Genomic DNA, 24,716 nt, shown 5'->3' on the forward strand with positions numbered 1-24,716 from the left:
TTCAATTTCCCACCCTCCACAGGGATCTCTCTCAACTATGTGTAAACACAATTTGATGAATCAAGATTGAAAAAAATAATAAATATCATTAACTATGCCTGGAGGAAGTTTTAGTTTTCCCTCCCTGTTTCTACTGAAACTGTTTTAATATTTAAATTTAAACATTACCCCTTCTCTACATGGGATATTATAAAAATCATTGTAGACATAAGAGAAAGTGACTAGAGATAAACTTCTGGAAAAAGACAATGAAAAATAAAGTTAAGCAGAAAAAAAAGTATAAACATTAAATTATTTTTTAATGCAGTACCTAGACCCTCTGACAAAGGTGTATTTCTTCTGCTCATTAGGGAAGTCATCAGGAGCCTGTATCAGAACTCTGGCTCTGGAGCTGATTGGCTTTGTTCTCTGGATCACAGGTCCCCATTTAAAAGGAAGGCGTTTCATTCCATTGTTTCTCAGTTCCCTCTAGGCTGACAGTATATGGCTTATATTAGTTCTGAGGTTATGCATAAGAGAAATAAAACCAACTATTAAAAACTGGTAATGTTTCTAGATGAGTTGATCTCTGAAATAACAGAAAGGTGGGATTGAGGAGAAAATGATATAAATTAGGATTATGCAATTGAAAGCTAAATCCAAGAGACCTGTCACAATATTTGTTCCAGACTGTCAGAGAGGAACTCTAGCAAACACAGGACACAGAAGGTGCTCACTGCATGTGAAATAAACAGCATCAAGTGTCTGCCTTCCAGGGGCTATAGAATATGTCTAAATGCTGCAAGTGACTCAAGGTGCCCTCAGAGATTGGGCCCCATGTGTCCCCAGTCACAGCTCTTGTTGTCCTTTAACTTACAGGAATGCACAACTTGCTGATGGTTGCATGCACACACCGTGCAGTTCTACTGTGGAAGAATTTGTTCATTGCTTTCCCTCTGCCTGGAATAAGACCCTCCGCATGCACGCGCGCGCACACACACACACACACACACACTCTCTTACCCTTCACCTGGCCAGCGGCTGCTGATTCTTAGAAACCCAGCCCAGAGGCCATGGAGGAAGCCAGCTGAGTGCCCTGTCCCGCCTGTTCCTCTAACCCTGGGTGCCTTCCTCTGCCATGGCACTCCTTCCTCGTCACAGGCAGCTCTTGGCATTCCCTGACTTCAGAGTCTCCTGTTCATATACACACAAATAACCCCAAAAGTCTATGGCAAGTAGTAATGTGTCATTTTACGAAGGTTTAATTTTAAAGAATTATTCTATATTTCCTCAAATATAAGAAACCATTGCTCACATGCTTTTTACCATTTTATGTTCCATGAAGAAAGAAAAATGACTGCCAGTCTGTTGACAAGGTATCAATTACAGGACACATCCCAGCTTCAGAAAGGTTGGCATGTGAACAGTTTTGCACCTCAGATCCCGTGACATGTGGTGCCATGAAGCTGGTGTTTGGAAATGAGTGATTTTACTATGGGATGATTCAAACATTCCACTGCACACCCACATCACTGCAAGATTCTTCTGTTCTCTTGTGGGGGAAAAAGTATGTTTCTTGTGGGGGAAAAAAATGGCCCACTCCCCAAAGAAAGCTGAAGGCTGGTGTGCACAACAGAACTGAAGAGCTCTGAGATGGTGACAATTTTTAGTTAGAAAGTAGAGATTTTGAATAAATTAGACAAACGACAAATTTGGCAGTAGCTCTGATATGCAATTCAAGAGAATCCACCATATGTTCAGTGCAGATACAGGAAAAAGGGATCCTGGACTCAGTTTCAGCTAGTACTCCAACTAACAGAAACCTGCTCACTGAGGGAGGAGAAAAATCTACTGCTGAAGTTGGAAAGGTAATTAATTAGAACCATGAAACTGCACAGGAAACAGGAACACTTAGGAAATGTGAGTCAAGAGGAAGTGTACTGAAATATTTTTGTGGGTCGAGACTCCTGATGTGGTGAAATAGAACTACTCATCTTACCTTTACTCTGAATAAAGGTTGGCTCAAGAATCTTAGATTCTTTGCATAATTCAAATGTAATCAGAGGTGCCATCAGCTAACTCCATAAGTTCATAGGAAAGAATTCTGGGCCAGAACAAATGTTTGGTGCAGCTGAAGGCAGCCTACATGGAATGAAAATACTTTCCCATGTAACATTTCCAAGGAGGAGAATCCAGGATCAGGGTTGGAGGCAGCCAAGGACAAGCTGACTCCTCCTCTTTGTAGCAATGCATCAAGCTTTGTTTAAATCAGGCCTTGCTTTAGTGTTCTAGGAACCTTGGGGTTTTGGAGAAAAAACTTTTGCTTAGGTGTTGGCCATCTAATATGTTCAAAATGGCTTTTCAGTAGCTATAGGAAATAAAAACAAGCGGGGCAGTTGTAGTCTCTCCACAGGAGTGGATAAAATTGAAGACGCAACACAACCAAGCTTGTAAGAAAAGCATGGAGGAGAATGAGCGTTAACTATTGCATAGAACCCCAGGACAGAATCTGAACAAAGTATCCCTCCTCCCTCTGCTCCCAAGTCTCCCCACAGGGCAAGATGGAACCACTGCCTTTTTAATGCCTGGCCTTCGGAGCCTGAGGAGGAGGTAGTACAACCCCACCAAGGTACAACCTGGGAAAGTCTAAGAGGATTAGGTCTGTAGCCTTAGTGTCACCCAAGAAGGTGCTGACCTCAGCAGCAGCCCCACCTCTGAGCAGGGTGACACCTTTGCCCTCCAGTTCTTGTCTTAGTGAACCTGCTCCTCACTCACTCATACCCCCACCCTGAGGGTTGCTACATCAAAATTAGACACTTGCTTTCCATGAAGTTCTTTGAGTAGGTCTTAATTATTGTTGGCTTGTCTACTTTGTCCTGTTTGGGGAGACAGAGTTTTAGTGAAACAACATTCACATGGTCAGGTCGTGCTGAATTTAACAATGTTGGTGCTTTTGTTTTTATCATGGGACTCACAGTCCACAAGCAACTTGATACTTGCTCCTCCTTGCTTATCTCCCCCAAGTAAGGTGACCACAAGTAGAACTTTAGGAAATCTTCTCTATTCCATGAACAACCTTGAGACATGATACCATTCACTGTGGTTTTCTTTCATAAGGGCCTCGAGGCAGAAGTGGAGTAATAGCTTCCTGTGAGCAACTGTGAATTGAAGTATTAACTAATCATAGATTTTATTGTATTTTACAGGGGAGATGATATTTTTACAGTAGAATTTACAAATTTGGGGACACATGAAGATCTTTTTATATGTCCCCTTGCAAATGTTAAGAGTCTCCTGACCTGGAAATTGTGTTTATGTATGTCTATCTTTCCTGCTAAGCCTGCACTGTCTAGTACTGTAGCCAGCAACCACATGTGGCCTTTGAGCATTTAATGTGGCTAGTCTCAATTGAGATGTACTGTAAATGTAAAATACACATCAGATTACGTGTAAAATACACACCAGATTCCAGACTTGGTACAAAAACCCACATGCAGAATATATCATTAGTAATTTTTAATTGATTGCATGATGAAAGAATATTTTAGATATATTGGATTAAATAAAAATATTTTTTATTTACTTTTTTTAACTTTTTTTTTAATGAATGAGTTTTCCTGTCATTCTGCATCCTTGGTAGGACTGATATTTTCAGGTTTGTTTGTTTGGAATGTAACCATTCTAACAGATGTGTAGTATATCTTATTGCTGTTTCAGCTTGCTTTTCCCTAATGCACAAATACATTTATTTTCCCATGATTCCCTGAATATCAGTGTCTTTTTTATGATTTCTCCCCATCTGTTTATCTTCTATGGTAAGGTGTCTATATTTGTATACTTGCCCTTTTTTTTTTTTTTAACCTTTTGACCCACTTCACCTATTTCTCCAACTATGCACCACCTACCTCTGGCAACCATCAATCTGTTCTCTGTATTTATGAGCTTGCTTTTTTTGTTTGTTTGTTTTTGATTCCACATTTAAGAGACATCATAAGGTATTTGTCTTTCTCTGTCTGACTTACTTCACTTAGCATGATGCCCTCAAGGTCCATTCACATTGTAAATGAAAAGGTTTCATTATTTTTTATGGTTGAATAATATTCCATTGTGTGTGTGTGTGTGTGTGTGTGTGTGTGTGTGTGTGTGTGTGTGTTTGTGTGTGTGTATGCCACAATATCTTTATCCATTCATCCATCAACAGACACTTCAGTGAACATAGGGGTGCAAATATCTCTTCAAGTCAGTGTTTTTATTTTCTTTGGATAACCAGAATGGAACTGCTGGATCATATGGTAGTTCTATTTTTAGTTTTTTGAGGAACCTCCATACTCTTATCTGTAGTGGCTGCACCAATTTACATTCCAACAGTGTACAAGCATTCTCTTTTCTCCACATCCTTGCCAACACATTTTATTTTTTGTCTTTTTGATAACAGCCATTCTAACATGTATGAGGTGATATCTCATTATGGTTTTGATTTGCATTTCCCTGATGATTAGAATGTTAAGCATATTTTCATGTACCTATTGTCCATCTGTATGTCTTCTTGGGAAAAATGTCTATTCAGATCTTGTGTCCATTTTTCAATCAAAAATTTTTTTTGCTAATTAAGTTGTTTGAGTTCTTTATATATTTTGGATATTAACCCCATATCAGATACATGATTTGTAAGTATTTTCTCCCATTTTGTTATGGTTTCCTTTGCTGTGCAGAATGCAGAAGCTATTTAGTGTGATGTCCCACATAATTTATTTTTGCTTTTGTTGCTTTTTTGCTTTTGGTGTCAGGTTCAAAAAATCATTGCCAAGACCTATGTCAAGGAGATTACTACCTAGGATTTCTTCTGGGAGTTTTATAGTTACAGGTCTTGAATCCATTTTGAGATAATTTCTGTCTATGGTGTAAGATAGTGGTCAAGTTTTATTCTTTTGTTTGTGGCTGTCCAGTTTTCCCCACACAATTTATTGAAGAGATCATCCTTTCCCATTGTATATTCTTTACCATATATGAGTGGGTTTATTCTTTTTACTTTTTTAACATTGCTATTAGATCATTTAAAATTACTTATGTAGCTCATAGTATATTTCTATTGGACAGAGCTGATCTAGACTATAAGTTCCTTGAGGCCAGGGACAGCACCTGGCCCATATTCATTAGATGCTCAATGCATGTTTGATAAACCAAACTGGTTAAAATGAATGAATGGATGAGAATTATAATAGTTTTCAAAGTAGTGATTTTGACACTGGAATTAGAAAGTGATAGGCCAGATGAGATGGATTTTGTCAGGAAATCTTCAAATGTCCATTATATTAATAGTCCCTGGTGCGTGGGGCTGGAACATACGTTAAAAGCAATTCACGTGCTGACTGCAGCTGCTCCTTCATGAGACAGTCAGATATGCCCAATATAAGTTGACCTGAATTTGCCACTCATGAGTCCTTTGTTCTAGTGCCACAGAGAATCCAGAGTTTTGTTCAAGAATGATCCATTTCCAGAGAGGATTTTTCCTATGTGCCATTAGCTGTGGTTCTCAGACTTTAATGTGCCTAAGAATCACTTGCTAAGCCTGTTACAAATGCAGATTTACAAACTCATTTTCAGAGAGTCTAGGTAAGTAGATAAGGGATGGGGCCCAGGAATCTGCATGTTAACATCCCAGAAGATTCCAGTGTCCTGCAAATAAAACCTCGAGGAACACTGCTATATGGCATCATAAACTGAGAATGGCCTGGAAATTCAGGTAGAAGGGGTAGTTTGCTCACTGATTTTTGTTATCTGTTATACTATAAAGAACTTAAATTGTTAAATATTTTAATAATCAAAAAGTTGCAGCAAAGGAAACAATCAGCAGTGAAAAAGCAACCTACCAAATGGGAGAAAATATTTGCATATATATCAGATAAGGAGTTAATATCCAGAATATACAAAGATATATAACTCCTATGATGCAGTAACAAAAAAAAATTACCTGATTAAAAAATAGGCAAAGGACTTGAATAGGCATTTCTCCCAAGAAGAATTACAAATGGCTAATAAGCACATGAAAAGATGCTCTCCCCCGTACTAAAGATCAGGGAAATGCAAATCAAACACAATGAGATACCACCTCACACCCATTAGGATGGTTGCTATAAAAAAAAAAAAAAAGCCACCACTAACAAAAAACAAAATAACAAGTGTTGGCAAGAATGTAGAGAAATTGGAACCTTGAAGCACTGTTGGTGGAATTGTAAAATGAAGTAGTAGCTGTGGAAAAAAATATGGCGGTTCCTTAAAAAAATAAAAAATAGAACTACCATATAATCTAGCAATCTTACTTCTGAGAATATATCCCAGAAAAACCTAAAAACAGAATCTTAAACAGATATTTGCACACCCATGTTCACTGCAGCATTATTCACAATAGCCAAGATATGGAAGCAACCTAAATGTCCATCAGTGGATGAATGGAGAAAGAAAATGTGTTATGTACATACAATGGACTATTATTCAGCACTAAAATAGAAGGAAAACTTGTCATATGCTACAACATGGATGAACCTTGAGGACATTATGCTAAGTAAAATAAACCAATCACAAAAAGACGAATACTGCTGATTCCACTTCTATGAATTACCAAAGACAGTCAAACTTATAGAAACAAAGTAGAATGGTAGTTGCCAGGGGCTGGGAGGAGGTAGAAACAGGGAGTTGTTTAATGAGTATAGAGTTTCAGTCATGCAAGATGAAAATGTCCTGGAGATCTGCTGTATGACAGTGTGCATATGGTGAGCAGTACTGTACAGCATATTTAGTAATTGTTAAGAGGATAAATTTATGTTGTATGTTTTTAGTATAACAAAAAATTAATTAAAATATCAACTATCCTACTAGTTCATAGTACAATCAACTTAGGGGAAGAGTATAATAATTTTGTTTACTTGAATTTTTTTTTTGAAAAATTTTGTTGGAAGCTTTGTGTTCAACTTTTTTTGTTTTTTGTTTTGTTTTTATTTTTGTTTTGGAGGAGGTAATTAGGTATATATTTGTTTTGATGGAGGTACTGGGGATTGAACCCAGGACTTTGTGCATGCTAGGCACTCGCTCTACCACTCAGCTATACCCTCTCACTCTGAGCTCAATAAATATGTACTTATAGTGAAGCTGTGTGGGTGGTGAGAGAACTGAAGCTCACTGGTCTCTCCATGATTTACTGAGTAGAGGGCAAGCCTTACTCATCATGACTGTCATTCCCAAAGCAACTTGTCCAAAAACCTGGATGCCCTCCAGGAGGAAGAGAGATGCTGATTACAGGAAATTGTCATCTCAGAAGCATCCAGAGACTCTAAGAAGGTGTCTTTCCTCTCTCCTGTTCCCATAACCTGAAGCCTGGAATATCAGCACCTCAGTTGCATTCTCTTAAAACATTTTTTTTAAAGCCTTGGAAACTTTAATCATTTTAGGGATCCTGGTTGCCAGGACCCTTTCTGAGGCAGAGGGAGAATGATTGGGTTGATTTTTTTTGGAGTAACCAGAGCATTCATACACTGAGCATTCATTCTGGCAGCTATCAGTCTGTATCTGCCCAGAGGCCATTCCTTTAGGTAGTGAGCTCCTCATTCTTTCCTGTAACTGGTGGACAAGTGTGGCTGGATTGGCTGGCTCTGCCCCTTGCTGGGATTGGTGAGCTCCCATGAGTGGGGCAAATGGAGTGAGGGGCAAAGGCGTCAATTGACTCTGATACTTATCAATGAGATGAAAATACAGTGCTGTGTTGGTCAAGACTCAAATGGTCACATTTTCCTCCTTGGTACCCTTCTTGGTATCTTGTTCTAGCCTATCAACTCCTTCTGTTTACTTTTGTTTTTGCGATGTGCTGGTTTATTTTTTAGAAATACTGATTATGAAAGATTTCAAATCTGTAAAGAGGCAAACCAATGCTATATACTCATCATCTAGCTTATCAAAGAAAACATTATGTGTACAAAGTCCCTGTGTACCCTTCTCAAATAATATTCCCCACCCCCACTGCAGTGGTAACTGCTATCTGAAATTTAGTGTTCACCATTCCTAAGCAGTTCCTTATACCTTCACTATATAATGTTTATATTCTCCAACAATATAGAGTATAATTTTCATGTTATGGTCTCATATTTTATGTAGTCTTCTGCAACCTGCTTTTTTCTTTCAACCTGCCTGCTCACTTCTTAAACTTCATTTGGGATATTTCTTCCAGAGTTACTTAGCTAAACTATTCTTGACTCTGGTATACAGTATTACTGTGTAATAGTGTTCGGCCCCTAAAATACAACTAGAAATGGTTTAGATTGAAAAATTTTATATTTGTCAAACTAGCATATAATTGCAATATGGTGTGTAACTGTTAAACATATTTGTTTTATTTCAGGTTCTAATATAACTTATCCTCTCATGCTTTTTCCCTGCCCCATCTCCCCAAATCATCAGCAGTAGAAAAAGAAGAAGGAAACATGTCAGGACACAAATGGTAAGTAATTTGTTATCTTTTCTGGAATAGGAGAGGTTAATGAAAGAGGAAAGCACAAAATATATGCTCAATAAATGTCTATTGAATGGAAAAATTAAGAGTCACGTCTCAGTAAACAACCTGTTAAACCACATCCAGTGTTGAGTATAGTCAAGTTCAATATCCCTACTAATACAGTATGAAAACCAATAACCAGAAACATTCTCTAAGAAATTCATTTATGTGTAACTCTTCTCTTGAGAATCTAATGATGGCTTTTCTTACCACCATTTTTTCAAATGTAATGAATTGGTACTTTTTTAATCTGTCTTATTTACAACTTCTGATATTAGGGTTATAAGGGAATTTTATGTAGGGCAACTATAAAATAACAATATAACTATACAATAACAATATAAAATAACTCAGACTCATTAATTTATAGTCATGACTTAACCTTCACGAACATTCAGGAGCCAGTGATGGTTGGAAGTAGATGATGCTGAGTAAAATAGATGTAATCACGTGGCAATGTTAGCACTGTCATTTGCATGCCTATAATGCGTCTGAGCAGCATATTAAACCTCTCATTAAATTCCAGATATGCTACAAGCAGTGTTTCTGGACACTTTTGAACCACTGTTCCACTGGGCAGGCAGATCTTTGTCATGTTTTACCTCCTTTAATTTGTATCATGAAAAAGTATGGTGCATATTTTCATTTTGAAATGTACAATTAATTATAAGGAATATACTTTTTAATCTCTCCTCCCTCTCCTCTGATTGTAGAGAAGTAATCAGGTCCCAGTCCTCTGTAATATCGAATGTCAAACTTTAAAAGAATTTTGCATGTCTTAAAGTGTAATGAGCTGTAAAAGGTAATTAATAAATGGCTAAGGGATTTATTTTTACTGAGTATCTCCATTTGACAGCTCTTTAACTAAGAGTTGTCAGGCTGTTTTTTTAATTGTTCCATCTTGCCTCATTAAGACAAGGGGATGGCTTCATCTTGTGACCCTCATAATGGTTGTCATATCCTGGCAGTAGGCTCAGGGAAGTAGGGAGTCAAGTCACCCACTTTAGAGAGATTGGAGAGCCCCAAGAAGTGGACCTTTCCCCATAGTCTTTCTCCTACTCACTGTGCCACTTCATTGCTTGCTGCTGAAATGCAGGGGCTGCACAGAACGTTGAAATGTGCACTGCATCGGGATTAAGAGGCTTGGATTTTAATCCTGTGTGATTTGGGGCAAGATTCTTAACCTTTTGAAACCTAAGATTCCTCATTTGTTAAATGACAGGGTTAAGGCATGTTCACTAAATCCCTAAACTCCTTTTTTTCCCCTCAAAATGGAAATTTTTTTTCTGTTAATCCATAACCTTTGACAAAAAAAAATTAATAGAGAAAAATCCATCCCATTTCCCACTCTTGAAAATTTCATTCCCCTTAAATTGCCAGAGTTTTGGGGAGTATATTCTTCCAGTCTTTTAATGCACATACTTTGTAGAGGGATTATTGTACACATAAAAGTTACATATATTTTTATCTTATTTTCTCTGATTCAAACTCATAATAAAACCTTTTTATTTATATATTTTAAATAAAAATTGTATATATTTATGGTGTGCAACATGATTTGATGTACATAGTGAAATCATTATTACAGTCAAGCCAATTAACGTATCATCTCCTCTTCTAGTTACCATTTTTTGTATGTGATGAGTGCACATGAGGAGCATTGCTCCTCTCCTAGCATATTTCCAGTGTTCAATGCAGTGTTATTAAGTATAGTCTTCATGCCTGTGCATTAGATATCCAGACTTATTCAAATCTTAGAAACAAAGTAAAACATAGTTCTTTAGATCTTTCCAAAGATAACCATTGCTAAGGAAGTCGTCTGAAACCCTTTCTGATTTTTTAAGAACAAATGTGTGATTTGAAACTTGTAAATGTTATCTGGCAGGAGAGTATAAATCATCGAGTTTTGAGATACATGTTTTGATATAGTAGTATAAAGCAGCTTATGTTTTAGGACACAAGTCTGGCACATTTTGAGTGCTGATGGGATGGGGTAGAAGAAGTTACATGTCTGCAGAGGGAGACACCAGGGGGTCCTGTGTGGGCTTTTGAACCCTAGACAGGAGGAAATGGAGACAATGCAGGGAGGCATGGAGCACCTGTGGCAAGCTTTCAGTCAACATTTTGGTACTCTAGTCACTTACACAGAATTCCATTTCATTCTCAGCTGAATTTTTTTCTAAGTTCTTCTTTATATACTTTTTGATGTGATCTTCACTGCGCTGTTCCTTCACAACGCTTCCTATCTGTATTTTAAGCATTTACGTTTAAGAATTTAAAGTTTTTATATAAGAAATACAGAATAGATTTTTTAAAATATTTTTTATTTTTTCAAAATTTTATTTGACTGTGGTAAGAATACTTAACAGGAGATCTACCCTTGTAACAAATTTTAAATATATAAGCTAGTGTTTTGAACAGCAGGCACCAGCAGGACTTATTCATCTTGTGCAGCTGGAACTTTTTGCCCATTGATTAGCACTTTCTCATTTCCTCCTCCCTGCCCAGCCTCTGGGAAACACTGTTCTTTCTGATTCTATGAGTTTGACTGTGTTAGGTACCTCTGTGACAGTTTAAGCATGCTATTTTTCAGCCCCTTATCTCTACTTTTCTGCCATCACTTCAGCTTTGGCCGCAGGGCTGGAGCGGAGAGAATGTTGGTGTCCGGCTGCATCTCTGACTCACGGGGGTGCTTGAATCTGTCACTCTGCCTGGCTTGGCCCCACTTGCCCCACTTCTGAAAGGAGTATGTCCAACCTTTTGATAGCTAAACACTTTGAGGTTTAGTTTCTTAATTTCCTGCAAACGTTTCTTTATTTCCTACTCACGTTTAAGGTTTTGGTGTAAGTTAGACGATTAACTTTTTGATGTCATAACCATATAAGAAAGTATTTATATGTTTATATGTTTATTAATGTTGTAAATGTTCAGATTAATTTTTGTTTGCACTAAATGATCTTAATCTTTTTGAAAGTCATGAGTAAAATGGTTCTTTGAATGCTTTTTAGCAGTTATCCCTGGGACTTACAGGATCGCTATGCTCAGGATAAGTCAGTTGTAAATAAGATGCAGCAGAAGTACTGGGAAACGAAGCAGGCCTTTATTAAAGCCACAGGGAAGAAGGAGGATGAACATGTCGTTGCCTCTGACGCAGACCTGGATGCCAAGCTGGAGGTGAGCCCTCAACCCCAGCACAGCCATCTTCTAGAGTCAGGTCTGAGAGTGAACTCACGGGACAAGCATTGGTGTGCTTTGTATTTGAAAATACATTGCAAATAACTAGTTCAGGAGGAAAATCTAGGATCAGGTAAATTTAATCCCAGCATATTTAATTTAAAACCTACAAATTCTCCTGGAACCACCATTATGCCTCAGTGAACTTGTTTTTCAAGTACTTCCTTGGCATGCATGGAATATGGTCAATTAGCAATACATGTTTGTTGAAAAACATTAATACAATCAAAGAGCCACTGCTAGTGATAATGACACTAGGGTCAGGCAAATGTTTACATTTAAAAAAAGAAAAAAGGATACTAGCAAAAAATCCTGGAAAGTGAGTCTAGTAAGCTTGTATTGAATCCTGTAAAATTCTAGAATGAATTAACTAATACTTAGTTAATAATACAGTCTTTTCATAATACAGCTAAAATCATATCTAATTGGTCCTTGAATACTAGTATAACTAGTAGAAGACCCCCTAATTCCCTGCCTTGGTGGACATTCTGCCAATACTTCAGACTAAAATTTAAAAAGCATACTTATCACTTCTGTGAATGACAAGGCACAGAGAGAAATAATACATCACACGGTCTGATAAGAACTCAGAATGATATCTAAGCTTAATATATAGGCTGAAGTTAATGAGCTAAACATTTAATGGGGCTAAAATCAAAAGCTCAAGATTTCAGAAAGCTTTCTGAGAAAGGGTGGCCAGGATGGTGGAAGCCATGGCTATTCTGGAACAGAGAGGTTTAAGGGAAGATACGTTAGTTGCCGATTATATGATTATATGGGAAGGCCTGTCACGTGGAGAAGGGATGATTCAATCCATGCAACTGAGGGTAGAACCAGACCCAGGGCCACTGTTCACAGTGCTCACCTCTCATGGAATTATCTCAAATGTTCATTTGTTTGCCTGCCCTCCCTCCACTAGGAGGTCAAATTCCATGTCAGCCTTATTCACTATTGTATCTGCAGACACACAGTACACATTCAGTAAGTAGTAACTGAATAAGTGTACATGTTAATACAATTAAGATTAGTTCCCAAACCTTTCTCCTGTCATTGGAATTGTTCTAACAGAAGCTGGGTTTGACAGAGATGTTCTAACAGCGATTGCTGCCATGGAGAAAAGTAGAAGCAGGCGGCCTCTATTCTGATTTTGCTATTCTGAACAGAGTTGAAATGGTTATAAGTCACATATGCTTTTTACATCTTATAGATCTTTTTCTTAACAACCTAGCGAATATAAACATTATTCAAAAAGTAATATGTTAGTTTCTAGTACATGAAACTCAATACAGTAATTTTATCTTTATATTTAGTTTCTTGCAGCAGCATTTTTACTGAACCAACTGTACTTTAATCAAAATAGCTGCCGTCCTAGGCACATAGCATCCAAACTACTTAGCTGTGATTAATAACTTTATACATGATAGCGGTTTGTGTTGCAGAAATGTTAATACCAATGTTGATATTTATAGAGAAAGAGAATGGATTTCATCAATAAAACATATGAAAACAGTGTACAAACCATTTTGATATGCTCATCAACTAAATTATCCATAGAAGCCTAGCTTATAAAACAAGAATTTGTATTCTGTTGGCCAAGAAAACTTCTCTGCCAAACTATGATAATGGTCAGATTCTATCATAATCTGTTGGGAAGTTTATATAGAAATGTTGTACTGAGTTTAAATATTTGTCAGAATTGCTTGTTCATGAAATCATCTTCTGAAAAACAGCTCTTAAGTACAAGAACTGACAAAACTAACCTGTGATGACAGAAGTCTTTTAGTGGGTGCTACAGCAGAGTAGACTAATTAGATGGGGGGAATATTTCTTACTGTGGTTGTGGTTACAAGTGAGTATACAGTTGTCAGACTCACAGAACTGAACTCTGCAGAGATGTGCATTTTATTGCATTTAATTTATACTGCAGTTTTTTGTTTTGTTTTTCATTTTACATACATATTTTTATTGAAGTATAGTCAGTTTACAAGGTTGTATCAATTTCTGGTGTACAGCATAATGCTTCAGTCGTACATGAACATACATATATTCATTTTCATATTCTTTTTCATCATAAGTTACTATAAGATATTTAATATAGTTCCCTGTGCTATAAAGTGTGAACTAGTTGTTTATCTATTATATATACTTTAATTAGTATCTGTAAATCTGAACTCCAGATTTATCCCTTCCTACCTCCTTCACCCTAAAAAGAATGAAGGAAAAAAAAAAAGAAAAAGAAAAAAAAATCTATATTTTCTTGCTCCCTTCTCACACCTTTTATGATTTTCATGTCCTTTTTTTTTTTTTAATATATTTTCATGTTTATTCTCTTGGAACTCATTGTACTTATTGCCTTTCCAGTTATGATTTTCTCCTTTCTATAGCTCCTGCTTTTTCTCTATTTATAGGAGACCTGTCAATATTTCTTTTAGGATAGTTTTAGCATTGCTGAATTCTTTTAGTTTTTACTTGTCTGTGAAGTTCTTTCTCTCTCCTTCCACTCTAAAGGATAGTCTTGTCGGATAGAGTGTCCTAGGTTGCTACTTTTTCTCATTCAGGACTTCGAATATATCTTGCCACCCCCTTCTGGCCTGCAGTGTTTGTGTAGAGAAATCAGCTGAAAGCCTTATGGGGGTTCCCTTGTAACTAAATCTTTGTTTTTCTCTTGCTGCCTTTAGAATCATTTCTTTATCTCTAACTGTGACCATCTTAATTATAATATGTCTTGGTGTGGGTCTGTTTGGATTCTTCTTGTTTGGGACCCTCTGTGCTTCCTGTACTTGGGTATCTGATTCCTTCTTTGGGTTTGGGAAGTTTTCAGTCATGATTTCTTCAAATACCTTTTCAATCCCTTTTGCTCTTTCTTCTCCTTCTGGGACCCCTATGATGTGTAGGTTGGCACACTTTATGTTATCCCATAGGTCCCTTATATTGCTTTCATTGGTTTTTACTTGCTTTTCTGTCTGCTGTTCTGATTGGGTGATTTCTGTCATCCTGTCTTCTAAGTCACTCATTTGTTCCTCTGCATTGTCTAGTCTGCTTTTGACTGCCTTTAGCTCAGCTCTTATCTCAGCCATTGAGTTTTCTGTTTTTAATTGGCTCCTCTTTATAGTTTCTATTTCCTTTTTATAGTATTCTCTGTCTCTATTCATAGTCTGTCTCATTTTTTTCAGTGGTTTTATCACCCCCTTTTGAAGTCATGATCTATTAGACTGTCGAAGTCTATCTCATTGATCGTTCCTTCAGGGGATTTCTTTTGTTCTTTTAATTGGGAGTGGTTCTTCCACTTCTTCATTTTACTTATATTTCTCTGGCTCTATTACTTTAGAAGTATTAGTAATCTACTGTGGTCTTGAAGGGCTATTTTATTTTTTGTTTGTTTTTATTTAAAATGGGAGCGTTCTTGTATAGACTGTGTGTGTCTATTAGTTTTGTTGTGAGGGCTGTTCTTAGTACGGATGGTTACCACATCTTTCTTCCATGTGTGTTGGCTGTTATCCCTTTGATTGGGGGTGTGGTTGGTGTTGTGGTGATTAGAGCCTGCCCTGATTGTTGTTGTTGAGTGGGGCCTCCTTTTTTGTTCTGTGGTTGCCACAGCCTTGACAGGGGCCGGGTCTGCTCCCCTGTTGCTGGAATAGAGGCTCCTAGACCTGTTTCTGAGCTGTGGTGTGTGGTAGGCAGGGTTGGAGCGCTTCAGCTGGGAAGAACAGTTGCTGAGTGTACCTCTACAGGAGATGGACACTGGGAAGTGCCCTCTGCGGTATTGTCTGTCACGTGTTTTCTGGGCTTACAAGGTACTTTGTTGATGCTGCCTTTTTCCCCACCTTAGCTGCAGGAATGTCAGCCACCTGCTCTGGTGTCCCCCAGGTTCTGGGTCCCAGGAACCACCAGTGTAGATCTGCCAATGTTAGGCACTATAACGAGCGTGCACACACCTGAGTCTGTGGTGTGGCTCCCCAACCCTACCTCCGCATACAGTACTGCACACTGGCCTGTTGTAAGTGCCTGTGCTCGCCCCCAGCATGAGTCAGAACTCTGCTCACTGCCCATCTGTCCCAGAGGCGCAGGTCCACAGAGGGTCCTGGGAGAGCAAATCCGCCCTCTCTGCCTGGGGCTGTAAGCAAATGTCAGTCCCACCCGAGAAGTTGCAGGGCTTCAGGGTATGGATTCAGCCTTCAGCCCTGCCTCTGCACAGCAGCGTTGGCTATGATGGAGCCCCACCTCTCTTCTCATGAGAACACACCAATGATGGTGCCAAGCAGAGACAGGGGCTATGGCACGGCTATGCCGCACCCCTCCACCCCCTGCACACCAGCAGTGGTGCTTTTTTATGAAGGGTCCCAGGCTCTTCTGTTCCACACACACCCCCAGCCAGAGCTCACACCGCCCCCTAGTGCCCTGTGGCTGCCTCTGGGCAGTGGGCCCCAGCCCTCTGCCTGGGCTCCTCACCTATCCCCAGCAGCCAGTCCCAGCTTGTTCCTGCTGGCTCGAGTCTAGGGCTGGGGATTGCAGGGACCCTCTGTACCAGTTTATATTAGTTCTGTCTGCCAAGCGGCTGCCACTTTCTCCTCTGAGCCTCGGAAGCTCCGCTTCTGTCCCCGCTGACCTCCCAGCTAGAGAAGGGGCGCACCAGCATGAGGGTGCCTTTCTTTGCCACTCCTTCCCTGCAGGACCAGTCCCTCACTGATTTTTTTCTTTTTTCTTTCTTTTTTATTTTCTTCTCTTACTGGATTTTGTGTCAATCCTGTATTTCAAAGCGAGAGACACTCTGCCAGAGTTCAGTAGGTGTTCTGTGCAATTCAGTGGGTTTGTAGGTGTAATTCTTGATGTATTTATGGGAGGGGGCAAGCTATGAGTCTCTCTGCTCTGCCATCTTGGCTCCTCTCTATACTGCAGTTTTAAAAAGTGAACAGTAACAACAGAATAGCTCTTGAAACTATTTTTTGAACATCCTTGCTCCTATATTCAGGTATTACTATATGTTGATGGTTTGTGACCCAGAATACTGATATCAAGCATTTTGTGAAGGAACAGGGTCAGACTGCTGATTCTCTGTTTTGTTTTATGGTAAAGGATTTTTGTTTTTCTTCCTAAACACAGAGGATGCAGTGTAATTAAATGAGATTTAGTAACATTTATATTCTTGTTGACCAAGTTTTATCATATTAAGCATTCCTGGGAATGTTTTTTAATCACTTAAGTGTTTATGCATACATTCATTTTTATTAGAACATTTGGTCATATTTATTATGAAGCAGATCTTCTGTTTTGATCCAAATGGTGAAGTACTTTGTAATACCAGGACGTAATTGCTACATCATCCCAGTAAACTAGAGGAGAGAGGGGTAGAAAGCCTTGCCCCACGTCACTGTGTGGCTCTTCAGAGGCACAGTGTTTGCCTGCCAGGTTTTCTAATTGATACCAGCCCACATCTCTGAGTCGCTATGCAGAGGTGGAGAAAGTATGAAGTATCTGCTATGTCTTCTCTTGAACTGTCTCCGTTTCTGAAGCGAAGACCAGGACCACCATAAGTTAAAATCTAGCTAGATTCTTCTCAGTACAGCCTGGCTGCTTTTCCCTTAATTTTCTATTATGGCCATAGCATGACGTTAGGTTTCTTCTCTGTATATTTTATGAAATAATTGGGAAATAAAGAGTGATGGGGCTGCCAGCTAAACTCCATTTTACCAGATGTCTTCTTACCAGACAGAACATTCAGCTGATTGATTTTTGTTTGCTTTTAATGGCATTGTTTAAGCATGCTGTAAAATACATTAGGATCACAAAATAAGCTAATGTCGTGTTTTAAATATGATGCTTAATTGACAGAGCCTCCATTTTTAAAAAAGACAGCAAATGGTAACAGAAATAAATTAGATTATGAATGAATATTGCGTCTCTGGTTTACCAGGTCCTCTAATTGGGCCTTTCAGTTAGGATTTCTGTTTTTCAGCTATTATTTCAATAGTCTGGAGGAAATCATCCTTCTGTAGATCTCAATTTAGATTGCAGAGATGATGAATTCCAATAAATATAGAATAATAGCAGCATATTCAGAAGCTTTGGTCACAGTTTCTGTTCAGTGCACCACATCACACCATGTACGCTTAGGCATGTGATCTTGTTTTTAGTAGGCAAATCAAGCACTATGGTTATATTCAATGTAATTATTTTCAATTTCATTGCTGTCTGTTTTATTTAGCATCTTCTTATATTTTTATTATAGCTGTTTCACTCCATTCAGAGAACCTGTCTGGACTTGTCTAAAGCAATTGTACTCTATCAAAAGAGAATATGTTGTAAGTATGCCATAAGTATGAATATTGACTAGATAGACAGTAAGAGATAGGTGTTTTGCCTTAATATGTAATTTCATATGTTTAGGAAGCCAGGCAAGGAAACAACTGTTTAGGAGTGTCTGTCTTTGCTCTTTACTTGGTGTGGGGGGTGGTCTTTAATAGTTTTATCAGAGATTCTTTACATAGGCAGTTTATCTTGCAATGCAAGTACCACACCAGAAGAATTTTACATTGAGTCTGCCATGGATAAGTGCATGCCATTTATTTTCCTAACTGCAATAAAGTTTCCTGAGTATTATATATCTTGGGATTTTAAAATTGGGGGTTGTTTTTATTTGATTGCCTGGGCTCTCTTACATCTAATTTTGTTCCTTTTAAAATGACCAAGTGGAAAGAGAAGACATGTACAGTTAATCCATTAACTGTATTTTGTTGACAGTTCTTCCTCATGAACATTTTTCATGTTGGATATTGGTTATTTAGGGAACAAGATTTTCCTGTGGTCATCCCACCTTAAAATCATTACCAACAAACTTATCTCTTAAATGCTAAATATCAAGTTGTATGTTAGTATGTTTTAAATTTTCCATTTGTCAGTAATTTACAATTTCTGTATTTCTGAGACTAAAATATGAGAAGTTTGTTTCTGACTACTACCAAACCCCTTTCCAATATTCATAAATTAACAATTGGTCATTCTCCTTTATTAGTAACCTTTTAAGAAGACTGTTTTGGGAAAGTACAAAATCCTAGGCCTTAGAGGCAGACTTTAGTAAGTTACCTATGTTACTGTTTACTAAGAGCTTGAGCTGAGACTTCTCCAGGGCTAGAACTCCCTACTCTCAAGGTGTGAGGAAATCAAGGCACGTGACACACCTCCCCCAACATTTCTCTGCCTGCATCTCGTCAGTCCCAAATGCTGGTCCATTTTGTCTCCCAGTTTGCTTTCAGATTCTCCTTCCTCTCGCTCATCACTGCCACTACCTTAGTTCAGGCACCATCATCACTCTGTCACTTGATTTGCTGTATCAGCTTCCTAACTGAGTTCCCTGCCTCCACTTTTGCCTCCTCTAGCCCACTGTCTATGCTGCCATCAGAGAGCAATCAGCAATCTCCCAGAGCTCCCAGTGGTCAAAGCTGGGACAATGTGGGCAACAAAATAAATAATTGATAGTATTAGATTATAACCCATGAAGTCAAATGAATATCCATTGTCTGTATGGAAATAAACCAAATGGGGAGAAGAGACTGCTCTTCCTTATCACTTAATTCCAGTAAATAAATATAGGAAGAATGAGGGAACCCCAAAGGCACCATTAGGCAAACCCCACAGGAAGAATTGTGGCAGGTGAGAGTCACTGAAAGACACTATAATCAGTGAGTGAAAGTTTGAGGAGAAACAGGATATTTGCATAGTCTTCTGTACTTACCCCCAAGATTTTTAAGAATTACAAAAGGAAAAATCATAATTTTACAGTGGGGAAACCCAGTAGACATGACTGGAACCAGGTGATGGAGGGGAACTTCACCAGCAAGAATGTGTGTTGGTCTCATACAGCCCTCATATCAGGCACTGGAAAGGGTTCTCCGCTTCTGTTGTTTCCTTCCCCCAAATCTGTAACCCCAGTCTAATCGTGAGACAAACCCAAGTTGAGGGACAGTCCACAAAGTACCTAGCCAGTACTCTTAAAGGCTGACAAGGTCCTAAAAGACAAGAAATCTGAAGGAACTGTCACAGGTTGAAGGAGACTAAAGAGACTGGACAACTCAATGCACTATGGGATCCTGGGACAGAAAAAAAATGCATGAATGGGAAAACTAAGAAAATTCAAATAAGACTTCGGTTTAGTTGGTAGTATGGTACCACTGTGACTTTCCTAGTCTTGATCATTGCCCATGGTGATGTAAGATGCAAACCTTAGGGGAAGCTGAAGAAGGATATACTGGAACTCTGTATCCTATGTACAATTTTCCTATAAGCCTAAAATTATTTCCAAATAAAGGTTTTTTTAAAAAATGTACATTGGATCATATTGCTCTTGTGCTGAAAAGCCTCCAACAGCACTTAAAATAAGAGCCACACTTCTTCTCCATGGCTTACAAATTCCTACGCTATCTGACCCAGCTCCCCTCTCCAGCCACTTTGGCTCTTAGCTGCCATGTGTTTTGAGGCTTTCTGCACTGTTTCCTCTGCCTGGAATGTTCCTGCCCTCATTGCCCCCAGCGGCCCCTCCTCATCATATTCAGAGCTCATCTTAGTGGTCTCCTGCTCAGAGATGCCTTCCCTGAGCACCCAGCCCAGAGCAGCTGCTAATCACGTTCTAACTCCCCCTCTCTTAGATGGTATTTTTCTTTTTGTGAGTTTGTTTGGAGTTTTGTATTTTCTATCTTCAATCTCCTACTGCTTGAAAATAAGCTCCATCAGAGTAGGGTCCTCATGTATCTTGTCTATCTCTTTATTCCCAGTGACAAGAACAGTGCAAAAACAAAACAAAAAAGGGTGGGTGTGTAGCTCAGTGGTAGAGCACATGCTTAGCATGCACAAGGTCCTGGGTTCAATCCCCAATACCTCCATTAAAAAAAATTAATAAATAAACCGAATCCCCCCCCCACCAAAAAAAACAGTGCTTACTATATATTAAATCATCCATAAATCTGTACTCAGTGAATTGATACTGCCAAGCTAATTGGTTTTATAGTTCTTTAGTTGCCTTTTCAAGGCACATCTGAAAATCAAATCACCAATTAAATATGAATAGGTTTTTATTCACCTCTGAATTCTAAATTTCCAGATAAGTGAAACCTTGTAGGTAGAAATTTGAGTTATCTGATACTTGTCTTGCACCTGAATTTTAAACTTCTGTAAATTTATTTCAGTATTTGAATTTTAAAATTTAAATTAAGGAACAAACATCCCTTCTTGGAAAATGACAGGTCATCACTAAGTAACCTAACCTGGAGCCTGACGTGTCTCAAACTTTGTCCACCGCCCTCTGAGCAGCACTGCCGGTTAATCAGGAGTTCAGCTCTTAAGATGAAACCTGTTTACCACCCCAACTTTAATCCTCAATTGTGTAAAATAACCAAAAATAAATTCTCAGATACTGCAAACTACTTAGGTTTATTTAGGAAAGAGTGCGTTCCACCATCTGTGTGGTCATTTCAGGTACCGTGAATTGGTTTCTTCTTAGCCATAAGCTAATGTGTGTGTCTGTATGTGACTTGAGGTTTCAAGGGAGAAAAGGTGATAGTAACCCCAAACTGTATAAACAAAAACATGAAATTGCTCCTCATATGGAAAGATTCATTGTGCAACTGAGTCCCATATTAGTAAGCAGAAAGGAGGAGAAATGAAGGTATTAAAAAAAAACACAATTTCTTATAATTATAGGGTTTTTAAAAAGCACTTAGAACCATGGCATAAATATCAAATAAGCATTTAAAGTGATGTAAAGTATACGAGGATAACAAGGCAAAAATTACAGTTAATTTGACTTCATACACATTTAATCAGTGCCCTGAATCAGACTTTTGCTCCACCTGGGGAACCCATAGTTTGAAATGAGGTCCCTGTCCTGAGAAAGCTTAGATTCTCACGGGAAAGACAGACACATGCCCACCCACGGACACTCCAGCCCCAGGAGCCCAGAGGGTGCTGCTGTCATAGAGAAAGAGGGACCAGCTGCTTCACAGAGGAAGTAGCCTTTGAGCTAGACTGACCAATGAACCAGATTTTGAGAGCCAGAAGAGGAAGGAGCGTAGTCATGGACCCTCAGGAAGAATGGATTCAAAAAGCCTCTTCTCCATGGAATGTGTACCGTGAACTTCAGTTATAAATTAATAAGGAAGCAGTAGCAGGTTTAACCTTCAGCTTTGGATTCCTGGTTCCGGGCTAACGTTTTACAGCCATTGCTAGAGAGCTCGTGTCAGGAATGGGGTGCATTCTGAAAGAAGTCTGAATTGTTTGTGAAAACAGACAAGAATCCTAGTAGCATTTAGAAAGCATTTTAGAGACACATCAATACAGAAATGTGAAGTAGTGTTCACTTCAGACTAGTGTTCAAAGGATATCCTCAGCAAAGGCTGTTTTTAGAGAAAAAAACATTCTCAGAAGTTTTGTGTCACCTCTTGCCTGTGGCTCAGCTGCTGGTGAATGCGTATTCAGACCAGTGGCTGCGTAACAGCCCGCACATCATTGTGTGGGAGCACCGAGTTGATTAGACCAGTCCTTAAGGTAGGGAAAGAGAGTGTTTTGCTATTATAAACAACTATGCTGTGATTATATTGATATATACATCTTTATGCCCATTTACTACTTCCTCTGGAGGTAACTCCTAGCAGAGGTACAGTGTCAAAAGATATATACAATTCTGACTTTTTAATATTTACTGCCAAATCAGTCTGTAGAGAGCTTGTTTCAGTCACTTTCTCACTAATAGTGCCATCTGAGGAGCTTAAAAATAAGGCCAGATACATACAAATATCAAATTATTACATTGTATACCAGAAACAAAGTTGTGTGTCAATTATATCCCAATTTTTCTAAAAACTAAAGATTAGGCACATCTAATTCAGATTTGGTTCCAGCTGTGCATTTTAAAACTCCACCAAGTCATCAACCTGATTACCTACATACCCGCAATCTCCACCCACTCCTCCAACCAAAAACCTATGCCATGAATAAGGTATTTGAGTTGCTTTATAATCAAGTGGAATGTAATTCAGAAAGTAGAGATCAAAAAGTCAGCAAGAGGGAATGACAGGAAGAAACTGGCCCTACATTATAGGCAGCCACAAAAGATTCCCACAGTCATACTTGACAGACCCAACTTTTTTTTAATTTCAGCTCGAAGCAGCACATTATCGGCTCGCTTTTCAGTCCAGAGGTCATTTTCTGGTTCTGATTACAGGGCAGCAAACACACTGACAGATGTACTCCAGTGAATTTGATCTCTCATTTCGTAAATGGGAGAACAGCATGAAAGTTAAATGCGGTGGATGGGGGAGGGAGCTTACCTTGTAGGCTGACACTTGGATTTAATTTCGTCTCCCCTTTGCCTCTAGAAGAGAGAGGACTTTGTGGTTTCTCTCTCTCTTTCTCTCTGTAATAAAAATGTTCGTTGTTCATGGCTCCTTTTGGTCTTTTTTTTTCCATCAGTCTTGTCTCAAGAGGAAAATGAACTTGGAAAATTTCTCCGATCCCAAGGCTTCCAAGATAAAACCAGAGCAGGAAAAATGATGCAAGCAACAGGAAAAGCCCTCTGCTTTTCTTCCCAGCAAAGGTGTGTGCCTTCACTAGGGCTTTCCTTGGGGGGGGAATCTGCGAAGAATCTGGGACCCACTCACTCATGGAGGGAAACCTCCCAGTGGTCTTTAGAAGACTCTCGCCTGAATATAAACAGCTGCTCTGTTCCCAGGTGTTAGTCTGCTTGTACTTAACTCTTATTAAGATAACATGTATTATCTTTTTCCTTCCCTATTAATTAAAAAAAAAATGTTTTCATATTCTTCTGATCTACGGGGGGCATTTTATATGCCAGCCACTGTGTCCTAGGCTTCTATTTGATCTTCAGAGTTGCTCATAGCAATCCATCTGGTCTCCTTCCAGCAGGTGATTGAAGCAGGAGCCTGATGAGACCAGGGTGGGGGTGGGGGTGGGTCCCCTGTCTACTCTCTGGGGGCCAATTAACTTTAGAGAAGCACCATTCAGGATGCCCTCCACCATTCTGCTCACACCCTGGACCAGAAGCATCAGCAAGCTCACCTGGGAGCTTGTTAGAAATGCAGAATCTGGGTCCCACCCCAGAACTGTAGAATCCAAATCTGCATTTTAATGAGATCCCCAGTTGTTTTCAATACACATTCAAGTTTGAGACGCTCTGGTGTGGAGAAAATTGTAATAGATCAGTGACTTTTTTCAACACTACCATAACTCGTGTTCGTGGTCGGTGTCGAATAAACAGGAGCCACTGCATCCAGTCGCACTTGGTGTCTGAGAAGGTGACACTCCTTCTCTCCTCCTTCCCTGGTAACTAACAAGCCCCCCCAAAGTGTCACTCACTGATATTAGGCAGGATTATTCCTAAATAAGCCTGGTAGGTAGTTTCCAAAAATATTCAGGCTACAAGATTTCACCTATTCAAACTGTCCAACATTTTCTTCTCTTGTCAGTTTCTTCTTACTCCTTTCTTTCCTCGTGGGCCAAGAAAGGCCATCCACCTGTTACACAGGTGTTCCTACAAAAACTCAAGAAAAGTGGAGCAGGAAAAAAAGAGACCAACTGTGTCTGTTTTTCAGTGGTCCCCTTCCTGGGCATTTTGGTTCTTCCTAATGACATTTTGACCCTGACTTTGTGGGCAGTGCCAACTTTCATAGTCAAATGTGACAATTTACAACAGTTCTCTACTCCAGTTTTCCAAGAAAAGTGTTTATAATCTTGGATTGTTTATAATCTTGTTTTTCCTTGTAAAAATAATACATATTTATTCTAGAAAAATTTAAAAGCAGGAGCAGACCAAAATGATAAAAGGAAAACAACTCAAATTTGCTAACAGAAATTGACCCGTTTTTAACCCCTTTATACTTTCTATGCAAATAACACTTTCCTCCTCTTACAGGGATCATTGATTCTTGAAAAATCTTTCATAAACTCCATGTTAAAC

The 24,716-nt window shown here is 38.9% G+C and overlaps 1 protein-coding gene across 10 annotated transcripts in view; it reads left to right on the forward strand.

The window, feature by feature from the left end:
- The window catches only part of ICA1 (islet cell autoantigen 1), a 141,761-nt gene that overhangs the window by 11,465 nt on the left and 105,580 nt on the right, over window positions 1-24,716 (forward strand). For 5 of the 10 annotated variants that reach the window (XM_014557494.2, XM_006182574.2, XM_032483947.1 and 2 more), the window contains exons 2-5: window positions 8,369-8,467; window positions 11,530-11,695; window positions 17,982-18,054; window positions 23,213-23,336. In XM_014557494.2, coding sequence (XP_014412980.2) covers window positions 8,451-8,467; window positions 11,530-11,695; window positions 17,982-18,054; window positions 23,213-23,336 — 380 coding nt within the window. In that variant the 5' untranslated portion in view covers window positions 8,369-8,450. The remainder of the gene's footprint in view (window positions 1-8,368; window positions 8,468-11,529; window positions 11,696-17,981; window positions 18,055-23,212; window positions 23,337-24,716) is intronic. The other 5 variants (XM_032483943.1, XM_032483949.1, XM_032483945.1 and 2 more) reach the window with 4 other exon arrangements.

The sequence above is a fragment of the Camelus ferus genome, chromosome 7 (assembly GCF_009834535.1).
Source record: "Camelus ferus isolate YT-003-E chromosome 7, BCGSAC_Cfer_1.0, whole genome shotgun sequence".
Classification (NCBI taxonomy): domain Eukaryota; kingdom Metazoa; phylum Chordata; class Mammalia; order Artiodactyla; family Camelidae; genus Camelus; species Camelus ferus.